General features: G+C 47.9%; 1 protein-coding gene across 10 annotated transcripts in view; it reads right to left on the minus strand.

Moving 5' to 3' along the window:
* Fam107b (family with sequence similarity 107, member B) overlaps nucleotides 1-15,247 on the minus strand; it is a 206,371-nt gene that overhangs the window by 17,047 nt on the left and 174,077 nt on the right. Inside the window, exon 1 of one of the 10 annotated variants that reach the window (XM_063276703.1) lies at nucleotides 13,466-13,547. The exons of 6 other annotated variants lie outside the window; for them this stretch is intronic. Coding sequence is in view for 2 of the 4 variants with exons in the window: in XM_039096026.2 (XP_038951954.1) it covers nucleotides 9,887-9,995 (109 nt within the window). In the remaining 2 variants the exon portion in view is untranslated. Of the gene's footprint in view, nucleotides 1-7,000; nucleotides 7,169-9,886; nucleotides 10,456-13,036; nucleotides 13,548-15,247 lie in introns of those variants that run through there. 3 more of the 10 variants (XM_008771880.4, XM_039096026.2, XM_039096027.2) reach the window with 3 other exon arrangements.

Genomic DNA, 15,247 nt, shown 5'->3' on the forward strand with positions numbered 1-15,247 from the left:
AACCCATCCTCCCCACTGCCAGGGGCATCATTCCCTCCTCCCTTCTCATCCCAAGTTTTACCTCCAGCTCCTCTCAGAGCTCCATCTCTCCTGGCCATCCTCCTTTGTTAGATCAAAAGCCCAGAAGCAAAGCATCTCCGTCACCTGAGGAGAGCGTGCACAGCTGACTGGTCTCCTTCCCACATTTTCCACAGACGGATCCTCAGCCAGACCTCTGAATCCCAGGGTCCAGCTCTCCCACAGCAGCATTCTACTCAACAGTGCACACTACACACACACACACACACACACACACACACACACACACCACATACTCACACCACACCACACACATACACCACACACACACACCACACACACACACCACATCCACACACTACACACACGCACACACACACACACACCACATACACAGACCATATACACACACCACACCACACACACACACCACACACACACACCACATACTCACACCACACCACACACATACACCACACACACACACCACACACCACACACACACCACATACACACACCACACCACACACACACCACATACTCACACCACACCACACACATACACCACATACACACACCACACCAGACACACACACACACACACACACACACACACACACATCCCCCCAACACACATACACACCCTTCTTCTTGTTTTCCTCCCACATATAATCCCATCCTCTGGTACAATTAAAAACTCCATGCGCCTTGCAAAGACCTCGCTTAATGCTTCCCTCGTCTGTAAACAACACAGCATTCCTAATGGGGTAGTTCCCTCTCATCTGAGCTGGTAGGTAAGATTCAGCCCAGTGCTCTTCTGTTCCCAAGGATTCAACACTTAGACAGTCCTCTGCCCTGGGAGCTAACTTTCCACACCATCTCTGGTGTGTCCCTGCAAGGATGGATTCTAACAGCACAGCAGAAAGAGACCTCCGGTCACTTCCCTCACTCCTTCCCACTTCAAGCACAATGCCAGACAAAGCAGCCACACTATGACACCGTCTATTAGAAATCTGGGGCTGTCAACTACTTGTGCCCTTGGTTGAGTCTCATGAGACCTGCTGTGCCTCTGGTCTTACTTCACACGGCTTTCCACAGCCCTGAACAGCATGTGACACCAAGGGTCATTACAACAATGTGCTAACTGGTTAATGCACACACCGAGGAATCAGAGTCTGTCCCAGAGTCACTAACCTCACTCCATTCTGTCTCCGCTGACTCTGCCAATGTCACTTGTTTCTGTCCCCACAGAACACAGCAAATACTTCTCTCAGGATCCTAAAATTCTCAACTTTTCTCATCCCTCTTATTAAGCCAGAAAAGAAGCAGTCTGACTCTTTCACATTCCTTCTCATGAGAATTTCAGTCACAAGTTGTTCAGCTGAATGTGACCAGGCACCGTTCATGCCAAGCCTAGACGGTGAGCCTTGGGTTTATATAAGAAGCTGGGAATCAAGGAGGGCAGGTGAACACAGGCTTTGAGAATTAGAGTCCGTCTCTAATTTGCTTTCAAGTGCTTGGCACGAGGTCTATTTGCTATAGATCTGTGCAGGGAAACCCATGTTCATTTTCCCAAGTAACAGCTCTGCTTCCTCTTAAGATGGTTCAATAAAATTCTCACTGAAAGTCCACACACACAAGAATGGGTCAGCAGAAAAGGCATGTGTTGCCAGCCCTGGGACATGAGGGAAGGGCAGAAACAACTGCCTCACACTGTCTTCTGACTGCCAAAGGAGCACGTGACATGCATTCGTATGTGCAAGTCACCGCCGAGCTTTTGGCCACCAATGGATAACGCAGATTTGTGTCAGGTGCAAAAGAAGTACTAGAATAATCAGTTCATATAGATGTCCCCTGAAGTAATTAGTAGCTAGTTAATAAGCAGCACATTAATCCAAATAAACCTCCAAGCAACTGAAAGGCTGCCTAATTAATGATCCTGTTAATAATTGATCACCCCATACTCACTGTCCTTAAAAATTGCTTCAGACTGTTAAGTAATACCTACCACGTCTGAGAGATGGCCAGGGTGCACTTTAGATTGAAGAGTTTCCCTTTCTCCTGAGGTTCAAGGGCCCTGGGTTCCTCTGGTACAGCACTCTGGTCTAAGAGCATCACCCAGTGGTAAAAGGTGTAAGGTGTCCAAGATTACTCAGAAGTATTAGTGAACCACACAGGGAAAAGGGCCACCTCTGAGCCTGGCCTCTCTAGGAGAGGCCCAGCAGCGAGGCCCTGTGAGCAGACACTGCAGGCAGACCTGATACTAGCCCATGACCCCAGGCCAAGAAGTGACGAGCCAGGCTGGCTCTCGGCTCTGCTGTCTGTACCAGCTGTGCCCGCCTCAGTCCTGCCACCTCGGTGGAAGAACTCAGGACCCTCAGCAAGAAAACGGGGAGCATCCAACTCCAGTCCAAGGTAGGCTCTTTGATTCCACAAATTAAGAGAAGACTGAGGAGGAGAAGGAGGAGGAAGAAAGGAACAGGACCTGGGAGGTGGCCCACCAAGTAAGAGCACTTGCCAGATAAGCCTAGCCGACCTGAGCTCAGCGCCCAGGACCCACAGTGGAAGGAGAAAACATCCTGGGAACTGTTACCTGACCTCCATAGTTGTCTGACCTCCACAAGGGCCCATAGCATGTGCATACACACAGACACCCTCCAACACACTGATGAGAGAGAGAGAGAGAGAGAGAGAGAGAGAGAGAGAGAGAGAGAGAAAGCCATGAACTTCACTTGTTTACGTGGTGAAGTTCAACTGAGAATAATCAGTTGGCTGGGGCTATGACTCAATGTAAGGCCCTTGTTTGGCGTGCATGAGGAGCCTTGGGCTTGATCTCCACCATTGCAAAGCAAACAAATGAATAACCAAATGCACTTACGTGTACAGAGGGAAACCTTACAGAGGGAAACCTCAGCCAGGTGACTTGCAGGGCCTTGGAGAGCCAAGCGTTTTGATGGAAGAGGAGCTGAGCTTAGCCACTGATCTCAGCCAGCCTGGCTTAGGGCTGAGGGCTGCAGAGGACCTGACATCCAGTAGAGGGTGCTCTCCTCAGCTCCTCAGAGGCCCCAGGAAGGCCTCCACTCTGCTGGGCCCTGCTCCTTAGCACCCATCTCCTACAGACCCACACTGAGGCGGCCTTCTGACTGGGTTTAAGTTTTCCTCACCTGTCTGCCCTCCCACCAAGTCTGTCTAGAAGAGTCAAGCATGTGTCCCAGGGCTAGAGAGGGCCAAAGAGAGCAGAGAACAGGCCACGCTTTGGTAAATCCAAACACCAATTCAGGGCCTCCTAAAGATTAGACCGGAAACAGTTTTAAGAACAGAGATAAGTGTGGTGGAGAGATGGCTCAGCAGTTTACAGCAGGTACTGCTCATCCAGAGGACCAAGTTCAGTTCCCAACATCCACACTGAATGGCTCACAACCACCTGTGTTCTGGGCTCTGTGGGTACTGCACCCATGTACACACATGCATAGAGACAGTCTTGCACACATAAATAAGTAATAAATCATCCAGAACACGCTCCCATGAACACCTCATCATCTCATTCCTCAGCTTTCCGCTGAAGCAAGACAGAGACCATTGCTATGTATGTAAGAAAAGCTGGCCAGTGTTTACCCTTCTTTGCACAGTCACCTGTATGTTATAGTATGTTACAGTATATATACAGTATATATTGCAGCATATGGCTTTCCTCCAAGTTTGTACCCTAAAAACTGTTCTGCACACAAAGTACAGATTAGCCTGCGTACTGCTCCCCGGCTCTCCTTGTATTCACCTTCTCCAAAACTGCATGGTATTCTTGCCCCTTCCCCCAATCCCAGACACATTAAAACAAATAAGCAAACAAACCTCCCCTCCTCATTCCCCGGTATTTAGAAAGTTTACTCTTATAAGTTATTTTGGAGAAGAGTCATTGGCAACATGGAGCAAAAGGCATTAACATTCTTAAACTGGGTAATCCCAGTTCTAGAGAAATAACAGATGTTGATAAAAGTGTTCAGATAAGGGGCTGGGGATTTAGCTCAGTGGTAGAGCGCTTACCTAGGAAGCGCAAGGCCCTGGGTTCGGTCCCCAGCTCCGAAAAAAAGAACCAAAAAAAAAAAAAAAGTGTTCAGATAAGAATATTGACCTTGGGAGGGTGGAGAGATGGCTTAAAAGAGCACATACTGCTCTGGCAGAGTACTTGAGAAGGAGAAAATGAAAATACCTTCTCGCTCATAACTGCCTTTAACTCCAGCTCAGGGGCTCTGACGCCCTCTTCTGGCTTCTGTGAGAACCTGCACTCACACAGACAGACCCCGCCCCCACATACACACTTCCATGCACATCACAGGAATAAAATCTTAAACATAAACAAAAATATTGATTCCAGCCTGATCTAAAATATTGAAACAGTAGAAATTATATTTAAATAATAATGACTGTAATACAGCATAAAATTAGATTATCATTGGAAAAATAATGAATGGGAAAATATTCATGATGCATTCAGTGGAGGAAAAACACCAAACTAGGATGCCCTTTGTTTTGAGTTCATCTGTGAGCAGGAAGGCTCCACACAGAGATCTGCAGTGGTCTAAGCCCCCAGAGCAGCAGCAGCAGCACCACAGGACTGTCCGACACAATCAGAATCAGAATTTCTGGGGACATGCCCAATGGTCTGCATTTCATCTTGTGGGCTGTGTGCCTCACAGCCTCTGAGGGATAATAATGTAATCTTTGTTCACACGAGGAAACTGAGGCCCAGTGGAGCTTGGGAATCAGCCTATCAAGTTAGTGAGTAACAGTGGTTACACAGCCACACACACTGCATAATAGTGCCTCTCGCTGTAACTGGCATTGGAAACCTGCTCTGTGCTTTTTACCCTAACTGAGGCGCACGAGGCGTCATCTCCTTTCTAGTTTATTGTCAGTACTCAGTTATGAAGCCATTAATATCCACTAGTGCCAGCATCCCCACTGCAACATGTCCAGATGGGCACGCACACCAATCGGCACCTTTGAGGACTACACAGAGAGGTTAGAGGTAAGCGCCCATTATTAAATCCCAGCCCATATCATTAACAACTTAAACACCAGATGCACAGTAAGGTATCTCTGATATCTGCCATGGTGCAATGGCCGGCCAGGAACCCCTGTCCACAAGCCTCGAAGTCTAGCACATTTTAACCATTTATTTTGATTCTTCTGCTTTCTATATGATCCTTTCATCTGAACATTAATGCAATTAAACATTTATGCCATGCCAAGCTGCATTCCCAGAAGTCAAGGTGGGAGGGAAAGGGACTCAGAAGTCACCCCGCCCCGCTGCCTCAAACTCCTGATTAAGGAGGCTTTCCCTGGCACCTCCACCATTACTCCCAGGAATGGACCTCACAGGGAATGGACTGGAGAGGGCGGACTGGATCCCATCATTCCCGAGTGGAAGGAAATTACAGACCTGAAGAAATTTCCTGCTGGGCTCACTTCCAAGGCCTCACACACTCCTGTTTTGAAGAGCTGAACTAATGCAGAGAAATCATGACTGGGCTCAGCTGACCAACGTGATTCAAACATGAGGCTCAACCTTCAAAAGACCTAATGGCTGAACCTTTGCAGAGTGCCCTGGACTGCTTCCCTGATGTCACAGAAGGGGAAACTGAGGCCCACAGAGCTGACGCCCAAGGTCAGCTCCGAGCTCACACTCCACCTCACCACACCACACCACCCCACTCACGCCCAATTGCTCTCTCAAGTTTTCCAAATCTATTTCTCCTGATTTGGAGTTATTCTGGCATTGTAACTAATACCACCATTATCACGATCAATAATTGGAAATCTACTTAAATGAGAGGTTCACTTTGATAGCAGCATGACAACTCTGCATGCTTCCAGAAGCCACCCAATTTTAAGGCTGTGGAAGGTCAGCAGTCATCCCCCACCTTTCCCCTGGAAGTTGAGTAACTATGGTGTGCACAGTCACTGATCTCTCAGGCGCCATCGCGTGACAAATCCATCCCTATTTTACATCTGACCTCCTGAAACCTACCTTTTCAAAAGCATCAGCATTCAGTCAAAATGTATATAATGCATTTGAGGAAGGGGCTGCGGGGAGAATCAGCTTCACTGACACCCAGGGAAGAAAAAAAAAAAAAAGGTTTCAGGATGCTTGACCCCAGAACATCGCCAGAACCTGAGGAAGGTACAAAAGCAGGGCACAAGCCACACTTCCATCTCCTCCCTGAGTAAACTCAGTCTCCACTTCCCCCATAAATGTCACGAAGGTGTTTTTGCCATCAAATCCAGCCTAGATCCCAAGAGCCCAGGTCCCAAGTGGCTCCTTCAGACCACACAGCACAGCACAGCACAGCACAGACCACACCACACAGCACAGCAGGAGACCAGCTCTGCCCTTCCAAAACGACCCAGGTTCCTCTGGTCAGACTGGCCCTGCTAATGAAAGCCCAAGGAGACCACCCCTCCAGAAGTCCCCAAGTGTCCCTGAGGGCTTCTGCTTATGGTGTGGCACATATTTTCAGCTCAGTAAGTTAGGAGTAAAAAGTTGCAGAAAGCCTTGAATGAAAGGCCCGGAACCTAATCCCAAACTTGCCCCCTCTGCTGTCTGTGTCCTTCCTGGCAAAACAACAGCCACATATTCTACCATGTCCCAAGTCTCGTCCCAACCACAGTGTGTGTCCCGCAGAGGAATGTTTTCTTCCTTCATACATGTACTCAACATCCAAAGGTTCATTTCTCATAATTAGCAAGAGGAAATTTACATGTGAGAAACGATGGTTGCAATTATGTGTTTTTCTGGATGTCTTAAAATGTTCCATAGTTAAGAGAATGTACAACAAGTAGCCCTTATTTCTGTTTCTACAATGTAGAGTCAGGGATATATCTTTGTCTGCATCTTTGGAGGATGCTGTCTCTAACTAAACCCCTGGGAACGGCTATTTACACTGCTCAGATGCATCTAATTAAAGTCTGTTTTCCCACTTACCTCTCTGCAGACTACCTCATGGGTTTCTCTGTGAACAACAAGTTGCCACTTTGTTAGGAAGGACTTCAGCAGCAAGGGACAAAGGAAAAAACAACAGAGCCAGCAGCAAGGCCAGAACTAGGGAGCTTGCCCAAGTTTTAATCATCTTCATGCTCCTCTCCTAAACACTGGCTGTGAGGCAGACCCTGAAGACCTGGAGGTGAGCAAGACAGGGTTCTCAGTGTCCAGGGGCTGAGAGAAACACACCAAAGAAATCTAAAGTGAGACAACAGTGTGGGCCCTATGGGTGGGACTATAGGGAGGCTTAGAAACAAGGTCTTCAGACAACCTCCTGGTTCCTGTTAGCGCCAGGAAGAGGAAGTGTTCCCCCTCTAGAGTCTCCCAGTGAGCTGCCCTGGGGTGTTAATAGCATGCCTACAAGGCTCAGAAGCCAAAAGAGCTTCCTTTTAGCTGATGCTAAAATGCTGACCTTAAGACCAGGCTGCCTCAGAGTTTATAGGCGTCCTGAGCTCTCAATGCCCAACCCTGCCTCCACCACACTCTGTAGACACAGGAGGAAGGCAAGAGAGGCCGGAAAAGCCTCACACTGGCTCTTCACCTGCAGGGAGGGCACTCTCAGGATCCCCTGAGTTTTGTTTGTTTTTTCTCAGTGTCCAAACAGTTTATGTGACCAACCTGGATACAATGCGAGCCCAGCATACCAGCTGTGGAGAGGGGACAGCAATGACGGTCAGGTAGAAAACTAACCCAGCCTCATCTACATACAGTTATGAATTATGCTCCCCCCAAAATTCAAAATAGCTAAGCCTATAATCCACCCTCAGAGAGAGAGCATGTGAAGTTGAGTTCTTTGGAAGGTAAGTAGGTTTAAAGGAACCATGAGGCTTATGACAGGATTAGTGTCTTTATACAGAACAAAGAGCTGTAGGAACAGCTCAGGGGTTGAGCATGTATGTACTGTTCTTGCAAAGAACCTGGTTCAGTTCTCACCACACAGGTAGGTAGTTTCCAGCCACCTGCAACCCTAATCCAAAGGGATGGGATTCCTCTGGCCTTGGTGGACCCTGCATTCCCGAGCAGAGACAGTAAGACACAGACTTAAAAACAAACCATTCCATTAAATAGAGATGCGAGGTTTGCTGGGTCCCTGTCTCCTCACATCACACCACACCATGAGAGGATACAGAAATAAGAGTAAGCCACAGTGAGAGCCACACAGCCTGTGTCTTAATCGCAGTCTTCTAGAACTGAAGACTAGAAACACCTGCTGGGCAAGCCATCCAGTCTGTCAAGTTCCTGCTGGTGGCTGGACAACCAACACATACTAAGTTCAACTGTCTTCATGGGCATGGCAGCCTCCTGGCAAGGAAGGCCTCTGGGCCTCTTCTGACCCCTTCTTCCCTTCTCTTAGCTCAGGGCCTCAGCTCCAGCCTTCTCCAAAGGGAACTGGGAGCAATAGACACTGCTAAGTATTTAGAGCCCACAGCACCCATAGCAAAAGCTGGGGTCAGTAAGAAGGACAGGAAGGAGGTTTGGCAGGCGTCCAGATGTAAGCACACATGTAGTCAGTGTGGGCACAGGAACACGGCAGAGGTGTCAACTCCTCCAACCCTAACTTCCTCAGAATGAGTGCACATTACTTCAACTCCCTTTGCAGGTGTGTCTTCCTGAGACACAGGCCTTCTGGTTGCCCATTTTCCCATAAGCTGCCTCGAGGAGCCACAAAAAACAAACAAACAAACAAACAAACAAACCCCAAAGACAAGAGCACCTCAGTGCCCAAGACTACTGCTTTCCTATAAACAGTGGCCTGGGCCACCAACCCCCTACACACCCCAACCCTGAAGCCTATTCACACTTAGAGGGGCCACATGTAAGCCATGGGCTCTCCATCCATGGGCTAACACAGGTAACTTTGCAAATCAGAATGAGGCAATCGGCAACTGCCTTCCTGGCAAACAAGGAACACAGACAGTTGAGAGCCTAGAAATAGGCTGACTAGACCTCAGGTGCCGTGATGTCTGCAAAGTACAATGACCTTTACCCTTTGGGGAATCCGAAGGATGCTCCCTGGTCTAGAAAACACTCCAGCACTGGGGTTTCTGGCTTGGTGATAGAATCTTGCCTAGAATACTTAAGTACCCAAATTCTATCCCCAAAATTGGATTTAAAAAAAAACAACAACAAAAATTTCAAAATTCAGACTGAGGCAGCTCAGTGAGTAACCATACTCACCACGTAAACAAACAACTGCGATCAGATCGCCAGAATGCAAATACTTCCCCCAACAAGACCACACCTACGCTGTGGGGTTTCCACAGCCTAAGCCAGGCCCAGGCCCCCTTCCGGCCCCAGCCTACACATCAGGATGTAGACCTCTCAGCGACTTCTGCCTGTGTGCTGGCACACTCTTCCCCTGATGATGACAGACTAACTTCTGACGCTGTAAAGCAAGCCCGCAATTAAATTCTTTCGTTTAGAAGCATTGCCTCGGTCATGGTCTTTCACAGCCGCAGAACAGTAGCTAAGACGCTTCCGTCCTCCGCCCTCACACCCCTCCCACGAGTGAGAACACCAACCTCCCACCCCTGAGACTGTGGCCCACACTGATTACTGGGGATTGGGACCAACACATCCCATCAGCTTGCTCACTCCTGCAACGTATGGTGCAACCACCAACCTGACTGTCTAACACTGCAGCCAACACCAACTTCAACTACAGCCAGACATGTCCTCCTGAGACAAACCTTCTCAAGAGCAATGACCGAGTAGAGAGTGGAAGCTGCACCCGTGCCCTCCCTAATGCAATGGAAAATCCATCGCCCTCCCTGCAGCCGCCCAAGTCACGCATGTTTCCATTTCTTTTGCTGCCACAGGGTTCATTACCCAATAAGTCAGCACCCGGAGACTTCCCCTCAGCTCCGACTCCTCTCAGTTCGCGTTGCGAGAGGCGGGGCTTACGTTTAACGGAACCTGTTTTAAAATACACACACATAGGGATGACTGGTGACTAAGTAAAGAAGGACACGGACAAATGACACGTCAGCCCAGTCATAACACAAACTTGTCCTCTACTACAGCTGGCTATTAAGGAACTCGTGAATTGCTTCCGGATGGACAATTATAAAATAATTCTCTAACAAAGGGCACATGTATCATGACTTCCCTTGTGGGAAAAGAAAACCTGATGTGAAAAAAATTATTCTACTTTCTTAAAGAGGGCAAATGCTAAAAGTAAAAATGTAGCAAAAAGGTCAGAGGAAAAAATGAGACAATTCTTTTAAAAAGTGTTTCTCAAGGCAAGTCAAAGAACAAAACCTGGAAATAAATTCTGGTTTGCAATCTTATAAATATGATACTGAGTAATATCTCAAGCATATGAGAGAACAATGTTACACCTCAGTGTGTAGTGAGAAACTAAACACAAGAGTGCACGTTAAAAAGTCATCAGGGCTGGCACCGCCTGCCTCCTGCAGGAGGCCAGAAGTTCTACCCTCAGCCCCACAGAGAAGAAGAAAAGGAGGAATGGGAGGGGAAGGGAGGGGGGGACCATAAACTGAAGGCCAGCCTAGGTCAGACCCTGCCAAAAGGAAGGAAGAGAGGAAGGAATGAATGAACGAATGCAAAAACAAACAATTTCACCTATGAACGTTCAGTATTGAAGTAATAACCAGTTTAACCCTGACTTGACTGACCTGTCAGTTCAACAGCAGCTCTCGTTTCTACCTGTCAGCTACCACCAGTCTCCAAAGTCCCCACCTTTCAAAGCCTTCTTGGTAGAAGGGATACTAGTTTCTCTTATTTGACCCTGCAGAATTAGTCTGCCTTCCATTACTGTCCACTTCTGTGAGAGCACGCACACACATACACACACACACACACACACACATACACACACACACACACATGCGCATGCACACCCCTAAGACACCTGCTTTTGGGACACACAGCATGGTTCTATCATGAAGGATTTGGGACCCTTATATTTAGCGAAGAGAAAAGAAAAGTGACAACCTTACAGAAAAGAAAATACACTTAAATTTGGAAATTACAGTATGAGTGGTCACCTCCTCCATGTGTCATGTTGCATGTGACAATGGGCTCAGCTGAATGTGGCTCCCAATGCCTGGAAAGATCTTAGTGGGAAACAGAGAAGGGAGGAGGCCCAGGAAAACAACGCCACTGTAAGCACCAAAGTCTTACATTCTAAAGAGCGCTCCCCAGCCCACTCCGTCAGCTTGGATAAGAGCTAAGACAGACACAGTAATGAGCACTCCTCCCCACCCCCCACCCCCGTGCATAATCAGCCTCACCCTGAAATACTCAGGTAAACCTACAATAGCCCACATTAGTGGCTTTCAAATGTTTCTGTGTATAAACCATTTGACACGGTGACATGCGCAGACCCTACAACTAGACAAGGTTAAGGTTCCAAAAGGCCCTGTCTCATTCATGAGTCCACTCCCTGGTGTGCATTCTGACATGTCCATCGATTCAGCTTCCGAAAGCTCACCGCGACCTACTAAACTTATTCCATGACGGAGGACCCACCTGGAGCTCAGAAGATGGTCCCACTTCACTTAGCTAAACATGAAGGGCAGAGCCAGGCAGGGGCAAATGGCTGCCCTGCCAGCCAAGCAGGGGAAGCAAGAGGATCCAGAGTTTAAGGTGTGACTTCAGAGGCACGTCACACATGCACACACAGGGACACAAACACATACACTTAAACTAATACATACTTTTTAAAAAATAAATGTGCGTTATCAGTTAAATCACTCTATATCTTAAGATAACTTAAAAGTTATTTTGAACATTTGATTTACTGGATCTGTTCTTTTCTTTGTCAGTAAACGTCTGACACTGCTTCTGGAAACTTCTTAATAGATGGAAGCAAAACGACAAAACTCTCTTAGCCACTCGCTCTCCATCGCCCATCAAGTGTCACCCCTCCCTGATGTACACACAGCTAAGGCTGCTCTGGGACCACTCTGTCAGAGAGGGGGTTGTTTAAAGGCTGTACCGTGGAGCTGATGGCAGTGACATCAGGATCCCTGCAGACAATCATCTGCCATTCGGGAAGATGTTCAGCAATGGCCGCTCCTCTGGAAGTTTCCATGCCTTCAGAGGCGTGACAAGCGAGCTGCCAGGCAGTCCTGCCCAGCGCTTCTGCTGCCTGTTTTCATAACACAGGCTGTCATGAAGTCCAAACGGACCTCTCCAACTCACTCTGTAGGCCAAGCTGCCCTGAAACTCAATGTCCTCTAGTCCCAGCTTTCCCAGTGCTGAGGTCAAGACCACCGAGCCCAGCACTAACATCTGTTTAATGCCAAAACAGTAATTCTATCTGTGAAACACTCTCTCTCTCTCTCTCTCTCTCTCTCTCTCTCTCTCTCTCTCTGTGTGTGTGTGTGTGTGTGTGTGTGTGTGTGTGTGTGTGTGTGTGTTTGTGGTGCTGGGAACGGAACCCAAGGTATTGAGTATGCTAGGCAAAGCACTACTTGACCAACATTTCCAGCCCACTTACAGAAGTTAAAAAAAAAAAAAAAATCCACTAAGATATAGTCAGCAAGGGGCAAAGAAGTCCCCAGGATCAGGTGTCAGAAAGCAAGCCTGAGGCCACAGATCTGCCACGTGGACAAGTGGACAAGTGCAGAGGAACATGGTATGGGTGATAGTAAAGGATGGTCTGTTTCCCTGCTGACAAACACATGGGGCCATGGTAACAGCAGAGGAGAGAACCTACTAAATGAGCTGGGTGTATCTCAGGGGCACAGCTCTTGCCTACCACTCATGAGGCCCTGGGTTTGATCCAAGTCAAGTCAACCCAGTTGTATCACAGATCAGCTGAGCATACAGCTAAATGCCAAGCCAACACTGCTGTGCCCCGTGCCTGCTGATGGGGCTTGAGCAGCACTAAGGCTGAGCTGCCCTCTGAGAAGCACAACCATCAGGCCCGAGTCCTTGCAGCGGACAGAACCAACCTTCCAGCCCAGACTCAGTCCTCATGGTAGCCATAGCTGCGGAAGCTTTCCTTACCTTCACTCCTCAGCCGTGCTTCGCGGACCGCCATCTCTGGCCTGTTCTCTGGGCTTTGTCACCACGCACACAGGCTTGTCGTGTCTACCCAGAGAAGCCGGCTCTGCCTGTTCCGGAATGAGCACTTGACTTCTTCTCTATCTTTTCTCCTTCTACCCTCCCACAGCCCCACCCCTCCAGCCTACCTCCCCCACGAATTCCTTCCACTGGCCTTGAGAAGCGGCCTATTCCATCAGGTGTGAGTAATATAACACTGGCGTTGGGATATTTGCTAAAGGAAGGGAGGTGAGTTATCTAACATTTGTCAAACAGGCAAAGTTGTCAGGCTGAATTTAGAGCCAAGACAATGGCAGCAGAAAGCCATAAAGTCTGGGACACCAACCAGGTATGGGAGTGGCCCTAACAACCACTGGCCTTAAGCATACTTACATAACAATGCCTTTGGCACAGTCCGAAAGAGGGCAAGGAGGAGGTGAAGGCGAATGTTACTGGTGTGAAACGGACTGGGCCAGTTGTGGCTTGGGGAATCTGGCAGAAATTAATAGGGGTAAGGCCTCAAATATGCCAGGAATTCTGCCCAGGGCAGTACAATCTCAGTGTGGCGTTGGACTGCATGAACTGGGGTTTTGGAAAGAGGAAAAACCAGGAGAGTAGCTAATAAGTTCTGACAGGGCTTTTCCAAACAGGGTTACATTTTTCTCTTTCCTGTCTATACCATTAGTCAAGTCTGCAATCCTTTACCAAGAAAGCGGGTATAGAGGGACACTTGACTGTTAACTGGAAGCAGGCTAAGTGTAGAACTAGACTTAACTAAGTGGTTGAAAGGCATCTTCCTGAGGAAAACAACTCTAAAATCAGACTTTAAAAATGTCATTGTTGGTCACAGAACACAGAAAAATCAATCTTGAACTAACCAGGCAACTTTCCCGTGGGCTGGCTCTCACAGTGCTGGTTGGTGCTAATGCAGGCTGCGGGGGAAGAAGGCATTGATGGTCTTAGCCAGTGCTGGGCTACAATATCAACCCTTCATGCAAGAAGTGTCCACTGGTCGGTCAACTGTGGCAAGACCCTCTGTGGGGCTATAAACCGCCTCTTCACTGAATCTGAGGCCTGCACCACAGAGGAGAATTCACACCGAGTAAAGTAAATAAGGCCAAAGCCACAGCTAGGGAAGGTTCCAGTCCAAGGCAAGAGGCTAGTGATGCTGTTTTGCTAAATATCTACAATATCTGAAATGCTGAACATGCAGGGCAGGCTTATAGATGTTTATGGTTACATCCATAGATGTATGCTGCTCTCAACCGTGGTCAGAGAAACTTATCACAGTGAGTAATCACTCATGTAAAATAAATGAAATAAATGATATAAATAATGAAAATAAATCTTAAATACTATTACAGCCACAGTATGTACTCATGTACACACACACACACACACACACACACACACACACACACAAGCGCAGTGTACACACACAAGTACATATTTGTATGGCTACACCAGGCAACAATCCAATTAGACTATGTATGACATCTTTTAGAGCCACAGACTTTCCCTCTCCAGAAAAGAGAGACAAGCGAAGTCTGGTTTTCCTCATCTATCACACAAAGATGCCTGTGATGCACAGAAATCCCAGGCTCATGCCTGCCATGCAACTCCACACCAGGCCTGGGGCTGTCAGAACTTGGAAAGGACCAGGAACACAGAAAGCATAGAGTATTTCTAAGAGACAGAAAAGATTCCATTCCTTTCTCAAGACTGTTTTACACACACACACACACACACACACACACACACACACACACACACCTAATAATGCTTAAGTGTATATCTAAAGGATCCTCCCTTCCTGTTAGAACCACTTTAATAACCACTGATTTGGTGGTGAATTTGTAACTGATAGTTTCCCAAGTGATTCCCTCCCAAAGCACTAAAGACCTAGAAGTGCTGATACTGAGTTCCTCAGTTGATCGGCCAGGGCTCAGGGGTTGAAAATGGAACTATACCAGTCAGCACCCAGCCTGCCAGAATCAACCCAGGTTCTCGCTGTCCTCTGCCAACAGCCTGACCCAGTGACAGTCCTGCTCTGGACACTAGAGTGTCCACTGGACACTAGAGTGTGTGACCACTTCCGATCCATACATGACTGAAGCTTATGCTAGACTTTCTGCTACTGCAAGCATCTGGGCCATGCTTGACCAGCCACGCCTG

This window comes from Rattus norvegicus, chromosome 17, assembly GCF_036323735.1.
Source record: "Rattus norvegicus strain BN/NHsdMcwi chromosome 17, GRCr8, whole genome shotgun sequence".
NCBI classification, from domain to species: domain Eukaryota; kingdom Metazoa; phylum Chordata; class Mammalia; order Rodentia; family Muridae; genus Rattus; species Rattus norvegicus.